This window comes from Oncorhynchus keta, chromosome 28 (genome assembly GCF_023373465.1).
Source record: "Oncorhynchus keta strain PuntledgeMale-10-30-2019 chromosome 28, Oket_V2, whole genome shotgun sequence".
Taxonomy (NCBI): domain Eukaryota; kingdom Metazoa; phylum Chordata; class Actinopteri; order Salmoniformes; family Salmonidae; genus Oncorhynchus; species Oncorhynchus keta.
This window is the reverse complement of record NC_068448.1, coordinates 38,264,423-38,277,249: the sequence shown is the minus strand read 5'-3', so window position 1 is coordinate 38,277,249 and position 12,827 is coordinate 38,264,423. Positions and strand designations below refer to the sequence as shown.

Here is a 12,827-nt window from a genome sequence, read left to right as displayed (position 1 = left end):
TACTTTTTGAATTCTTTATGAGCTTTTGCAGTTTCTCAACCTTTTTTCTACCAGGGACCGGCAGTCTGTAGTTTTCCCTCTGGGGGGGGGGGGGCTTACAGCGCTAGAACTGGGTATATACACGTGTTGATTATCTCCAGGACCAGAGGCTGACCAACTGAGCAAGGTTTTCAACTGTTCTGCCTGTGGCTATGGAACCCTGGCCTGTTAACTGGATGTCCTGTTTTTGACTGCTGCACCTGTCTCGAACTCGATGCTCCGCTATGACAAGAGAACTGACATTTACTCCTGAGGTGCTGATCTGTTGCACTCTACAACCACTGTGACTTATTATTTGACCCTTCCGGTCATCTATGAAAGTTTGAAGATCTTGGCGCTGTACTGTTATCTCCACCCGGTACAGCCAGAAGAGGATTGGCCACCCCTCAGAACCTGGTTTGTGCCTTTCTCGGGTGTGCCTATTAACAAGGCACACCTGTTTTAATTTAAAGGTGACGATCTCATGAAGCTGGTTGACTGCAAAGCTGTCATGCTTATAACATGATTCCATATGTGTTCATTGTTTTGATGTCGTCACTATTGTACAATGTGGAAATATAAAGAAACCCTGGAATGAGGTGTCAACTTTTGACTGGTACTGTATATTTTTGTTGGAGAAAAACAATTATTTGTACACTGCAAATTGACCACGGTTAAGTCCAAAGATATTTGCCTGAATAATTGCCTGCCCAGCATTTTTATACATGACCCTAAGCTTGATGGGATCTTAATTGTATAACTCAAAAACTGAACCTGTGTGGAAGCAATATACTACACTGCTCAAAAGAAATAAAGGGAACACTAAAATAACACATCCAAGATCTGAATGAATGAAATATTCTTATTAAATACTTTTTTCTTTACATAGTTGAATGTGCTGACAACAACTACTGACATACTCCAGTCACTTGAGGCCTAGCATTGTCTTGCATTAAGAGGAACCCAGGGCCAACCGCACCAGCATATGGTCTCACAAGGGGTCTGAGGATCTCATCTCGGTACCTAATGGCAGTCAGGCTACCTCTGACGAGCACATGGAGGGCTGTGCGGCCACCCAAAGAAATGCCACACCATGACTGACCCAACGCCAAACCGGTCATGCTGGAGGATGTTGCAGGCAGCAGAATGTTCTCCACGGCGTCTCCAGACTCTGTCACGTCTGTCACATGTGCTCAGTTGTTCTCTGGCAAATGCCAAACGTCCTGCACGGTGTTGGGCTGTAAGCACAACCCCCACCCGTGGACGTCGGGCCCTCATACCACCCTCATGGAGTCTGTTTCTGACCGTTTGAAGAGACACATGCACATTTGTGGCCTGCTGGAGGTCATTTTGCAGGGTTCTGGCAGTGCTCCTCCTGCTCCTCCTTGCACAAAGGCGGAGGTAGCGGTCCTGCTGCTGGGTTGTTGCCCTCCTACGGTCTCCTCCACGTCTCCTGATGTACTGGCCTGTCTCCTGGTAGCGCCTCCATGCTCTGGACACTATGCTGACAGACACAGCAAACCTTCTTGCCACAGCTCGCATTGATGTGCCATCCTGGATGAGCTGCGCTACCTGAGCCACTTGTGTGGGTTGTAGACTCATGCTAGCACTAGAGTGAAAGCACCGCCAGCATTCAAAAGTGACCAAAACATCAACCAGGAAGCATAGGAACTGAGAAGTGGTCTGCGGTCACCACCTGTAGAACCACTCCTTTATTGGGGGTGTCTTGCTAATTGCCTATAATTTCCACCTGTTGTCTATTCCATTTGCACAACAGCATGTGAAATTTATTGTCAATCAGTGTTGCTTCCTAAGTGGACAGTTTGATTTCACAGAAGTGTGATTGACTTGGAGTTACATTGTGTTGTTTAAGTGTTCCCTTTATTTTTTGGAGCAGTGTACTTTGTATCCTTGTGTTTACATTATTTTGGCAGTAACCTTTATATTTGAATTCCAAAATTAAACAAACTGGAAAGAGTATCTGAAACAGGAAGAGTATTATGGTGGAACAGTATCTGATAGTTTAGTGAGAGGCTATAACACCAATAGGTATGCTATTTAGGAGTCTGGAAAAGTCTTTACTAGAAGACTGGTCCAAACTGAGACAATTAGCCAAGACCAAGACATCTGGATCACTGTCTTTTGTGCACAAATACTGGATTGTTCTTGTGTGCACATGCTCTCCATCAGATAAACTGCATCTATGTCCTGCTCTTGATGTCTGTCTGGCCTATCATGCATACCTTGGTTATCTGCTACTGTTTCGCAACCCTTGGCACACTTGACCCTTGCTTGCCTATTTCTGGACCATAAGGCTGTAGCTACAGAGAACCAGCTACCTGCGGCTTTCTCCTCTCTGGATGAGACCAACCCCACTGTGACTAACCAGTACTGGTCTTTCTGCTCATCGTGTACCTGATCTTACTTTATTCTTCCTACTCTGTCTTCTACTGTTTTCATTGATCTAAGAGGTAGGTAGAATTTGAAGAGTGCCAACCTTTGTATTTGTTGAGGGAGCTGTAACCAACTGCTGACCTTTGTAGCATATGTAACTAGTAAAAATGTGTAGCATTTGTAACGATCACTTCCATTTCCTGAGGATAACTGTGATGATAACCTCAAATCTGTGACTCTTGCCTCTGCTTCTAGTCTAAAGGCTGGCTTTGCAGAGGCCTGTTGAGGGCCACTGTTCGTCCATAATGGGTTCAGGGCATTGTCCGCCAGCAGTCTCACTTCCTACAGACCTACCTGTCCTAGAGGCCAAAGTAGATCACTTGGATGAGCTCTCCAGAGGAATAAGCGCCTGCCCCACCTGCAGTCAGCACAGCGGCCAGCGAGAGGCGACAGAGAGACAGCTTTTGGCCCGTTCCAGGCCGCTAGAGAACTTCAAATCAAAGTTTATTTGTCACGTGCGCCGAATACAACAGGTGTAGACCTTACAGTGAAATGCTTACTTACAGGCTCTAACCAATAGTGCGAAAAAAAGGTACGTGTGTGTGTGTGTGTGTGTAGGTAAGTAAAGAAATAAAACAACAGTAAAAATACATTTGAAAATAACAGTAGTAAGGCTATATACAGACACCGGTTAGTCAGGCTTATTGAGGTACTATGTACATGTAGGTATGGTTAAAGTGACTAGGCATATATGATGAACAGAGAGTAGCAGTAGCGTAAAAAGAGGAGTTGGCGGGTGGTGGGACACAATGCAGATAGCCCGGTTAGCCAATGTGCGGGAGCACTGGTTGGTCAGGCCAATTGAGGTAGTATGTACATGAATGTATAGTTAAAGTGTCTATGCATATATGAGAAACAGAGAGTAGCAACAATGTAAAAGAGGGGTGGGGGGGGCACACAATCCAAATAGTGTGGGTAACCATTTGGTTACCTGTTCAAGAGTCTTTTGGCTTGGGGGTAAAAACTGTTGAGAAACCTTTTTGTCCTAGACTTGGCACTCCGGTACCATTGCCCAGTCTATGACTGGGGTGGCTGGGGTCTTTGACAATTTTTAGGGTCTTCCTCTGTCACCGCCTGGTGTTGAGGTCCTGGATGGCAGGCAGCTTTGCCCCAGTGCTGTACTGGGCCATACGCACTACCCTCTGAAGTGCCTTGCGGTCGGAGGCCGAGCAATTGCCATACCAGGCAGTGATGCAACCGGTCAGGATACTCTCTATGTTACAGCTGTAGAACCTTTTGAGGATCTCCGGACCCATGCCAAGTCTTTTTAGTTTCCTGTTGGGGAATAGGCTTTGTCATGCCCTCTTCACGACTGTCTTGGTGTGTTTGGACCATTCTAGTTTGTTGTTGATGTGGACACCAAGGAACTTGAAGCTCTCAACCGGCTCCACTACAGCCCCGTCGATGAGAATGGGGGCGTGCTCGGTGCTCCTTTTCCTGTAGTCCACAATCATCTCCTTAGTCTTGGTTACGTTGAGGGATAGGTTGTTATTCTGGCACCACCCGGCCAGGTCTCTGACCTCCTCCCTATAGGCTGTCTCGTCGTTGTCGGTGATCTGGCCTACCAACTTGGAGAGGATGAGTAAAATGCAGAGGACTTTAGAGGGCCTGACTAAAGATAACAAGTTCAATGACACATGGAAGTATTGTATTATATTGTAGTTCAAAAAGGTTGTATTTCAATGTCTCAACCAACGCCATGTGATTCATCTGAATGAAAGTTTCAAACAGCATTTGAAAGATGAATAGCTGTGAAGTGGATATAAATTACAATGATTTTGCTCTCTCAATGTTGATTGATGTTACAACAATGCTCATGCTATTGTGAAAATGAGAGGCTTGTAGCAAATGTGTCCAACTTCCATTGAAGACTATTCTGTTTTGTCTTGAAACTGAGGTCTGGAGCAAAGGGGCCCCCACACCTGCCAGGGAAATTCCCAAGCCCCACCCATCGAGCCACTACCTAGGACAGCATCTCTGCCAGGCAGGACCTCACTTGTCACTGCTAAGTTAACTTGAGTCGGTTTTCCTCATTGTGTGAATGGTTAAATGTACTTTTATCATGTTGATAAATGTCATACATACATGTATTTATTTTTTACAGGTACATATTTGTATGTTGACATTTGCCTGTGAAAAAAGGTGAATAACGAGGTGCAGGCAATGAACCAGCTGAGTCATCCCAACATCCTCCAGCTCTATGAGGTCTTTGAGGCCAAACACCAGCTGGTGTTAATTCTGGAATAGTAAGTTGGTACTCTTCCTTCATATTCCATTCTGATATTCCTTGTCATGAACTCCATTACACTGTAGTGCTTCCCAACATTCTACATATAATTTAACAGGGATCAATAAATTAACAATTCATTAATATACTTTACTGATCTCCTGAGGGGAGATTTGGTTTGCTGGCAGCATACACTAAAGTACACAATACAGACATTCAGAGACATACAGTGGGGCAAAAAAGTATTTAGTCAGCCACCAATTGTACAAGTTTACCCACTTAAAAAAATTAGAGAGACCTGTAATTTTCATCATAGGTACAGTTCAACTATGACAGACAAAATGAGGGGAAAAAATCCAGAAAACACATTGTAGGATTTTTAATGAATTACTTTGCAAATTATGGTGGAAAATAAGTATTTGGTCAACAACAAAAGTTTATCTCAATACTTTGTTATATACCCTTTGTTCAAAATGTCAGAGGTCAAACGTTTTCTGTAAGTCTTCACAAGGTTTTCACACACTGTTGCTGGTATTTTGGCCCATTCCTCAATGCAGATCTCCTCTAAAGCAGTGATGTTTTGGGGCTGTTGCTGGGCAACACAGACTTTCAACTCCCTCCAAATATTTTCTATGGGGTTGAGATCTGGAGACTGGCTAGGCCACTCCAGGACCTTGAAATGCTTCTTACGAAGCCACTCCTTCGTTGCTCGAGCGGTGTGTTTGGGATCATTGTCATGCTGAAAGACCCAGCCACGTTTCATCTTCAATGCCCTTGCTGATGGTAGGCTTTGTTACTTTGGTCCCAGCTCTCTGCAGGTCATTCACTAGGTCCCCCAGTGTGGTTCTGTGATTTTTGCTCACCATTCTTGTGATCATTTTGACCCCACGGGGTGAGATCTTGCGTGGAGCCCCAGATCGAGGGAGATTATCAGTGGTCTTGTATGTCTTCCATTTCCTAATAATTGCTCCCACAGTTGATTTCTTCAAACCAAGCTGCTTACATATTGCAGATTCAGTCTTCCCAGCTTGGTGCAGGTCTACAATTTTGTTTCTGGTGTCCTTTGACAGCTCTTTGGTCTTGGCCATAGTGGAGTTTGGAGTGTGACTGTTTGAGGTTGTGGACAGGTGTCTTTTATACCGATAACAAGTTCAAACAGGTAACATTAATACAGGTAACGAGTGGGGGACAGATGAGCCTCTTAAAGAAGAAGTTACAGGTCTGTGAGAGCCAGAAATCTTGCTTGTTTGTAGGTGACCAAATACTTATTTTCCAACATAATTTGCAAATAAATTCATAAAGATTCCTACAATGTGATTTTCTGGATTTTCCACTCACCATGAATCAGAGGCACTCATGCATGTGTTGGTGTCATGAAAAGTAATCAATGGATTATCGACTTTAGGCTGGTCAGAAGGTAATCCCTCCTTTCTGCACAGCTGTGTGTGTGTTGGGGGCTTTATTGTGAGTAGCTCTCTCAAAGGTAACCTTGAAAATGAATGTTCTTTCTTCCTGGGAATCAGATACAGGTCACGGGTAGGCTCTGAGTCAATTTTAGAACCCCTGAATTTCTGGCCCCAGAGGTGGTCAACTTTGACTTTGTGTCCTTCCCCACAGATGTGGACCTTAGGGGTCATCACTTATATGCTGCGAGTCTAATTTACACTACATTAACAAAAGTATGTGATTATTACAGTTTAATTGTAATACTTCTACCCGTTTCCCTGTTTGGCCAGAGGACGAATAAGTGCTGCACAGTGTCTAAGACGCCCGTGGCGCAACAACATTACAGAAAAGGCCAAGGGCAGCAATATAGTACTGAAGTCCCAGGTCCTACTGAAGAAATATCTGGCGAAGAGACTATGGAAGATCATCAGTTCAACAGATTTCCTACACCACACATGTTACTCTGGTTCATTTTGTGGTTAGAAGATATATTGTTTACATTACAGTAGTTTTATCGTCTTTGCACTGCAACCAACTTCATGTAAATTGATTCTGGTCTACCAGTTAATGAAATGCAACAAAGATTCCTGCCTTGCTCACTGTATGTTGTAAATGTGCTTCTGACCTCTTCCGTTCGACAGCATTCCTGTAAAGACTTCCCTCACAATCAGTCAGAAGATCCTCATCTTGGTCTGTCTGTGTAAAATAAACTGGTGTGTGATTAAATAGTGGCTACGCTACATTATTTGACTCGTAAAATGTACATAAATGTTCTTTAATAGTTGTACTTTTTCGTGTGGAAATGTATGGAAGCAAATTCATGCCAAAACAAATGACATTACACCTATAGAGGAAATGTGTTCGAAAGTGAAAAATCAATCAATCTATGTGGTACTTTAATGTTCACATTCTGACAATAAGAAAATGCTTCAAAGATAATATGATAAGAGCAATTCCTATTTTGTAACTTCTTCTACAGGGTGATGGTACAAACAGCAAGAGGGTAGTCCTAAGAGCTAACGGGGATGTTTGCCTAAATAGTAGCTCATTTTACTGCAGGCAACACCGCAATTCAATACAACAAAATCACCATTTAACATAATATAATGGGAACTTAATTATTGTGCTAACATCCTTCCGTCAATATGCTAAGCTAACCTCAAAACAAATCTAGTACTGAAGTGTGCGTTCGTTGAACTGACAAAAAAATAAACTCTACACAATAATATGAAGAGTAACAAGTTGCTCTTTTCTGAGGTAGTCAACGGTCACGTTCCGGGCCGACTACGTTGCAGACAGGTGCATTGCATCAACCAATGGTGGCATGTTACGTCATCGTCTGTACAGCCGGGCATCAGATTGCTATATCATATGATGTGGTTGGCAGATATCTTAAAACACCTATCCAGGTGTTGTGAGATCTGGCAGGCATCTGCAATGTAGTCAGTCTGGAATGCGGCAAACAAGTATAAAATAAACATGGGTGTGGAATAGAGATCTACATATCAGGATAGGATATAATACATGAGAACTGGTAAAAGAGAATGTTCAAGGAGATGTTATACAACATTTTCCTTACTGCTTGTTACACTTCTTTAGATTACACCGGTGACAGAATATGGCAGAAAAAAAAACACCATATACTATAATAGTATAAGAGGTAGAAAGAATATGGGTCAATTAATATCACTGTATGTTGTATCAACAACAACAAAAAGCAACTAGATTCATAAAACCTACATTTTCACTTTAGATCTAATGGCACAACTCAGAGCCAAAGTAAATTGGAAAGATATAGACCTACCCTAACCCCACAGGACATAATTCTGTTTCGCTGTTCATCTAGGAGAGCATGTTGTTGAGGTAAAAGGAACAAAACATTTTTTTAAGACATCAATTCTCTCCTTTCATAATGTCATAAGTGCTTTAACACAGTCGAGAGTAGGCATCCAAGAGGCACAACAGTAGCATTTTTTAAGACATCGGTGCGACATTTCACTGAATACAGGATACAGTCAATGATATGCAGTAATATGAAACCCATTTCAGTAAAACTCTCTAAAGAGGTGTTTGCCAAACCTCTCGAGTACCCCCTGCAATTCCACTTATTTGGTCTATACCAGAACACGCACAGCTGATTTAAAACGTCAACTTAAACAATAAGGCCCGGGGAGGTGTGGTATATGGCCAATATACCACGGTTCAAGGCTGATCTTATACACGACTTAATAAGGAGTGCTTGGATACAGCCATTAGCTATGGTATATCGGCCATTTACCACAAACCCCTGAGGTGCCTTAATGCTATTATAAACTGGTTACCGATGTAATTAGAACAGTAAATAAATGTGTCATACCCATGGAATACGGTCTGATATACCACGGCTTTCAGCCAATCAGCATTTAGGGCTCAAACCACCCAGTTTATAATAATAATCAAGCCCTTGATTACTTTAACCAGTGTGCTAAAACTGTCTGGAACAGACCAAATAAGTGGAATGGGGTACTGGGTAGAGGAAACTTCTTTAAAGTAACTTAAAAATTAAACATGTCTAGTTTTTGTATAAATAAGCATTACATGATGACACAAAAGTACAATGTTATTCAAACTGATGTTATATATCTAGCATAACAATTGTCATCAAAGTAAATCACATTGTTGAAAAAAAATAATCAAGATGAGTGGCAGGTGTCATGTAGCACTTATGTCCACATTGTATAGACCTGACGCGATCTTTCCAAAGTGCAACCACGTGGCCTATTTCTAACAGGTTTCAGTAAAACAACATTTGGGTTGCTAAAAGACACTCCCCCTATTCTCCTTCTGCTCAAGTTTATTTTAATCGGATGAGGTAATACTGATGAGGTGGTTCATTGTGTTCAACGTCATAATGGAAATTATTGCCACCGAAAGCTTAATGAGCATCGTTTTAAAGACTGAAAATGTATGTATTTAAAAAAAAAAAACATTTTCAATGCAAGCACATTGAAAGCATATACACCACACAATGAAAAGCATGTGGACACCTGCTGTCTGGAACAGTTGACTGAGGCAGACAAACTGACTTGTTGAAAAGGTGGAATCCAATGACGGTGCCACGTTGAAAGTCAGAGCTCTTCAGTAAGGCCATTCTATTGCCAATGTTCGTCTATGGAGATTGTATGGCCGTGTGCTCGATTCTATACACCTGTCTGCAACAGGTGTGGCGCAAATAGCCCAATACACTGATTTGAAGGGTGTCCACATACGTTTGTATATATAGTGTATGTATCATTTGTGTATTCTGGTCATTTTAGACCAGGGATGGGCAACTGACCTGCGGATCAATGCACCAATGCATCAATGCACAAATTTGTAGAAATGAATTAAATTTGTTATAAAATTGCTAAATCCTCACTCTGCCCCATTGCTAGACGTGTTAACTGTAAACCCCCCCCCCTCTCCGCTGTTAAGAAAGGGGACAACAACATTCCACTTGCCCATCCCTGTTCTAAACACTCATATTCTATTGGAGGCATTATTCGTGACTATTTGAAGTGTCCCTTGGCCTGGTGTTAGATCACGTGGGTCACATGGTATCAGGCTGCTCACTGTTGAAAGGCCTGGTAGTAGCGAGGTAGGGAGGTGGAAGTGCTCATTCCAGGGTTGCTGAACCCCTGAGGTAGCTGGTTGTTGTTGTGGTTGTGGGTTCCGGGACCCTGGGGTGTGTGCGGTTGTGGAGGCTGCAGGAAGGTAAGGCCTCCTGGGGCCTGAGAAGGCAGGGGACTGGAGGAGGAGGGCGGCTCAGTGGAGGTGGAGCTAGAGGGGTAGCCAATCACCAGACCTCCCATACTCATATGAGCACTGTAGGGAGGCAAGCCGAACGGCAGGAAGCCCAGGAGAGGACCCAGGTCCATGTTAGCAGCGCATGACAACTCGGCCGAGGAGAGAGCGGGGCTCCTGGACAGAATGCTGGGGTCCCCGGCCCCTGGCCCACCCTGGGCTTCTGAGAGCACCTCCCTCTGAGGAGAGGAGGAGGTAGAGGAGGAGGCTGCGGTCAGGTGTGGAGGCAGCCCACTCTGCAGGTCCATGAGAAAGCTCTCCGTGTCAGGGTGGGGATATGAGGTAGATCCATGCTGGTACCTGGGCATGTGGCCATAAGGCTGCTGTTGCTGCTGGGGCTGGGGAAGGTGGTGGTGGGGATGGGGAGCGGGGTCCGGCATGTGGCGGCCCACCCCCATGGCCGTGGACAGGGAAACCTGCATGAGGGAATGGTGGTGGTGGCCCATGCCTGGATTGGACATGGTCTGCAGGGGGTAGCTGCTGTACATGTCCATGGGGAAGGTCTCTATGGGCTCCTTTGAGGGGGGCCCCATGCCACATGACACAGGACTCTGTTCCTCCTTTACGGGGCCAGGTGTGGTGGGGGCAGGTGTGGCTGTGGGGGTGGTGGGTGTGGCCTCCTGGACGTGGCTCTTCTTCAGGTGGCGTGTCAGATGGTCCCTGCGGCCAAAGCGCTGGGCACAGCGCGGGCACAGGAAGTCCCGGCGGCCCGTGTGCACCACAGCGTGGCGCCGCACATCCTTGCGGGTGTAGAAGCGTCGGTCGCAACGCTCGCACGAATACTTCCTCTCCCTGATGGCTTCGGTGGCACCCCCCAGTGGCTGAGGCCTGTCGGTGTGGCTCCCTAGCTGCTCCAGCAGGGTGGGCTCTCCCTCCTGGAAATGTAGCTCACCAGAGAGGGAGGTGGGGGTGTGAGTGGCCAGAAGGTGGCGCCGGTAACCCAGCTGAGTGCTGTACTGTTTGCCACACTCCTGGCATTGGAACACCTGCCTGTTGGCGTCATGGGCCTGCAGGTGGCTTTTCAGGTGCTCCTTCTGTTGGAACATCTTCTAGCAGAGGGAACAGCGCTGGGTCTTCTGCAGAGGGCAACGGAGCATAAGCCTGAGCAGACTCATGGGGTATTTTAAGAGAGGACCTTCAAACTTGACAACCTTGGCTCCACCCTTAATGGAGAGTGGGGTGTTGAGTGCTGCTGAATGCTGTTAGTGGAATGTTTCGTACTCTCTCCAGGCGACGGTCTGTCCGCCTGTCTCCCTTTCCAGCACAAGCTTCTATCAGATGGGGTGGTTCTGCAGCAGCAGCTGCCATAGCAACCCAATAGGGCCTGGGCGATGAAAGGAGAGGAGTCAAACACTCAGCCGTTAAAGCTCGGACTGGATGTGTATGAACCTACCTGAGCTTGTGTGAGTTGTATGTGTGTGTGTGTGTGTGTGTGTGTGTGTGTGTCTCTCCAGAGGGTAATTATTGGGTAAGTTGTGTGGTTCTTCTCCAGGTCTCATCCAGCCACACCAGCCAGAGAAGGGGTTGAATGTGAATGGCAGTTCTTCATGATTACAGCCCTATATATAAGCACAAATAAGCACAGATCAGCCTATAGTTGTTGTGTGATGAAATTACCCACAGTCACACTGGTGCCTGACACACCCCATACCTATACCTGTGTAATAACCATAGACATATGTCATTGGTAGTAACAGTGTAATTACATAGTACTTAAGTAATTACTTTGAAATTGTAATGTAATGGAGTTCCTCGGATTTTGCAATTACACAGGTGAAAAAAGGAAAACTGTCGCAATAAATTGAAGTTCGGGATTTAGTACAACGATGGTTATAATTGTGCAAGTGCTGCAGATCAATATTCTAGTCATAGTGCCCTCTTGTGGAGATTGGGTGGCATGATGAGCCAAGGTTTTCTATATTAGAAAATTCTAACTACAAAACCGTCTCTGATTTCAACACAATGTAAAACAAGGTATGTTAGCAACACTTGAAAACCAATCAAGTGTCTAAATACAACGAACATATGGTTAATCATCAACTCGAGCTGCTCAACCTGTATATGATCTTTAATGATGTGTTTCAGAAATGTGTTTTTTAAACGACTATCTAAATCACGCAACGCTAGTCAATTAGAATATAGAGTAAACAGTAAACTCGATAAACGAGACTAGCTAATGTAATTCATTCTCGAAAAAACGTAATGGTGGCACGTAGTGCGAAAATAAGGACGAACATTTAAAAAAACTTTTTTAACACTTTTGTATTCTGAACATTTGTTGAGCACCAGCGGAACAGTTATGATTTTCATTATTACAGATAGTAATTAAGTAATTAACAGAAAAATACATATTTCACTACTATTTGAAAACTGCAAAAGAAATTCAGCAAGTTCATGTCACGAAGTTGCTCGGCATGAGTCGATTTTTACTATCAGGCTGGCAGACTTATATTTGGGACTTTTCTGTTAGAAATGGGCATAAACGTACCTTTAAAACTTTCGGGAATCGGTTCTTGTTCCTTTTCTCTGAGATATTTTGTAAAACTATTTTATTATTTTCAGGGCCTGGATTTTCCAGTGCAGCGCTGGAGTTTCAGAGCGCGTGCATTATGGGAGTGTGACGTCAGACACACCGCTTTGACAAACTTTTGCTGTGGTTGCTAAATACCGTTCACCAACACTGATTGACCTAGTATGCGATACTATACTTCATATTAAACTTGAACACTTATGACAATATAACATTATGGGCCCCATATCATGATACTATATAAGAAGAGAAGATGATGGAGGAAGCTCATCTTTTCCATCTCATTTGCTGGTCAAAATCTGGAAATAGTACCTAAATCCATGTTGCAAA

General features: G+C 44.2%; 1 protein-coding gene across 1 annotated transcript; it reads right to left on the bottom strand.

The window, feature by feature from the left end:
- Nucleotides 1-7,024: 7,024 nt before the first annotated feature.
- Nucleotides 7,025-12,606, bottom strand: LOC118361272 (zinc finger protein PLAGL2-like). Its single transcript, XM_035741080.2, has 2 exons — nt 12,456-12,606; nt 7,025-11,526 (listed from the first exon to the last, which is right to left on the bottom strand). The coding sequence occupies exon 2, from the start codon at nt 11,011-11,013 to the stop codon at nt 9,733-9,735; it is 1,281 nt and encodes a 426-aa protein (XP_035596973.1). The 5' UTR covers nt 11,014-11,526; nt 12,456-12,606; the 3' UTR covers nt 7,025-9,732.
- Between the last annotated feature and the right edge of the window lie 221 nt (nt 12,607-12,827).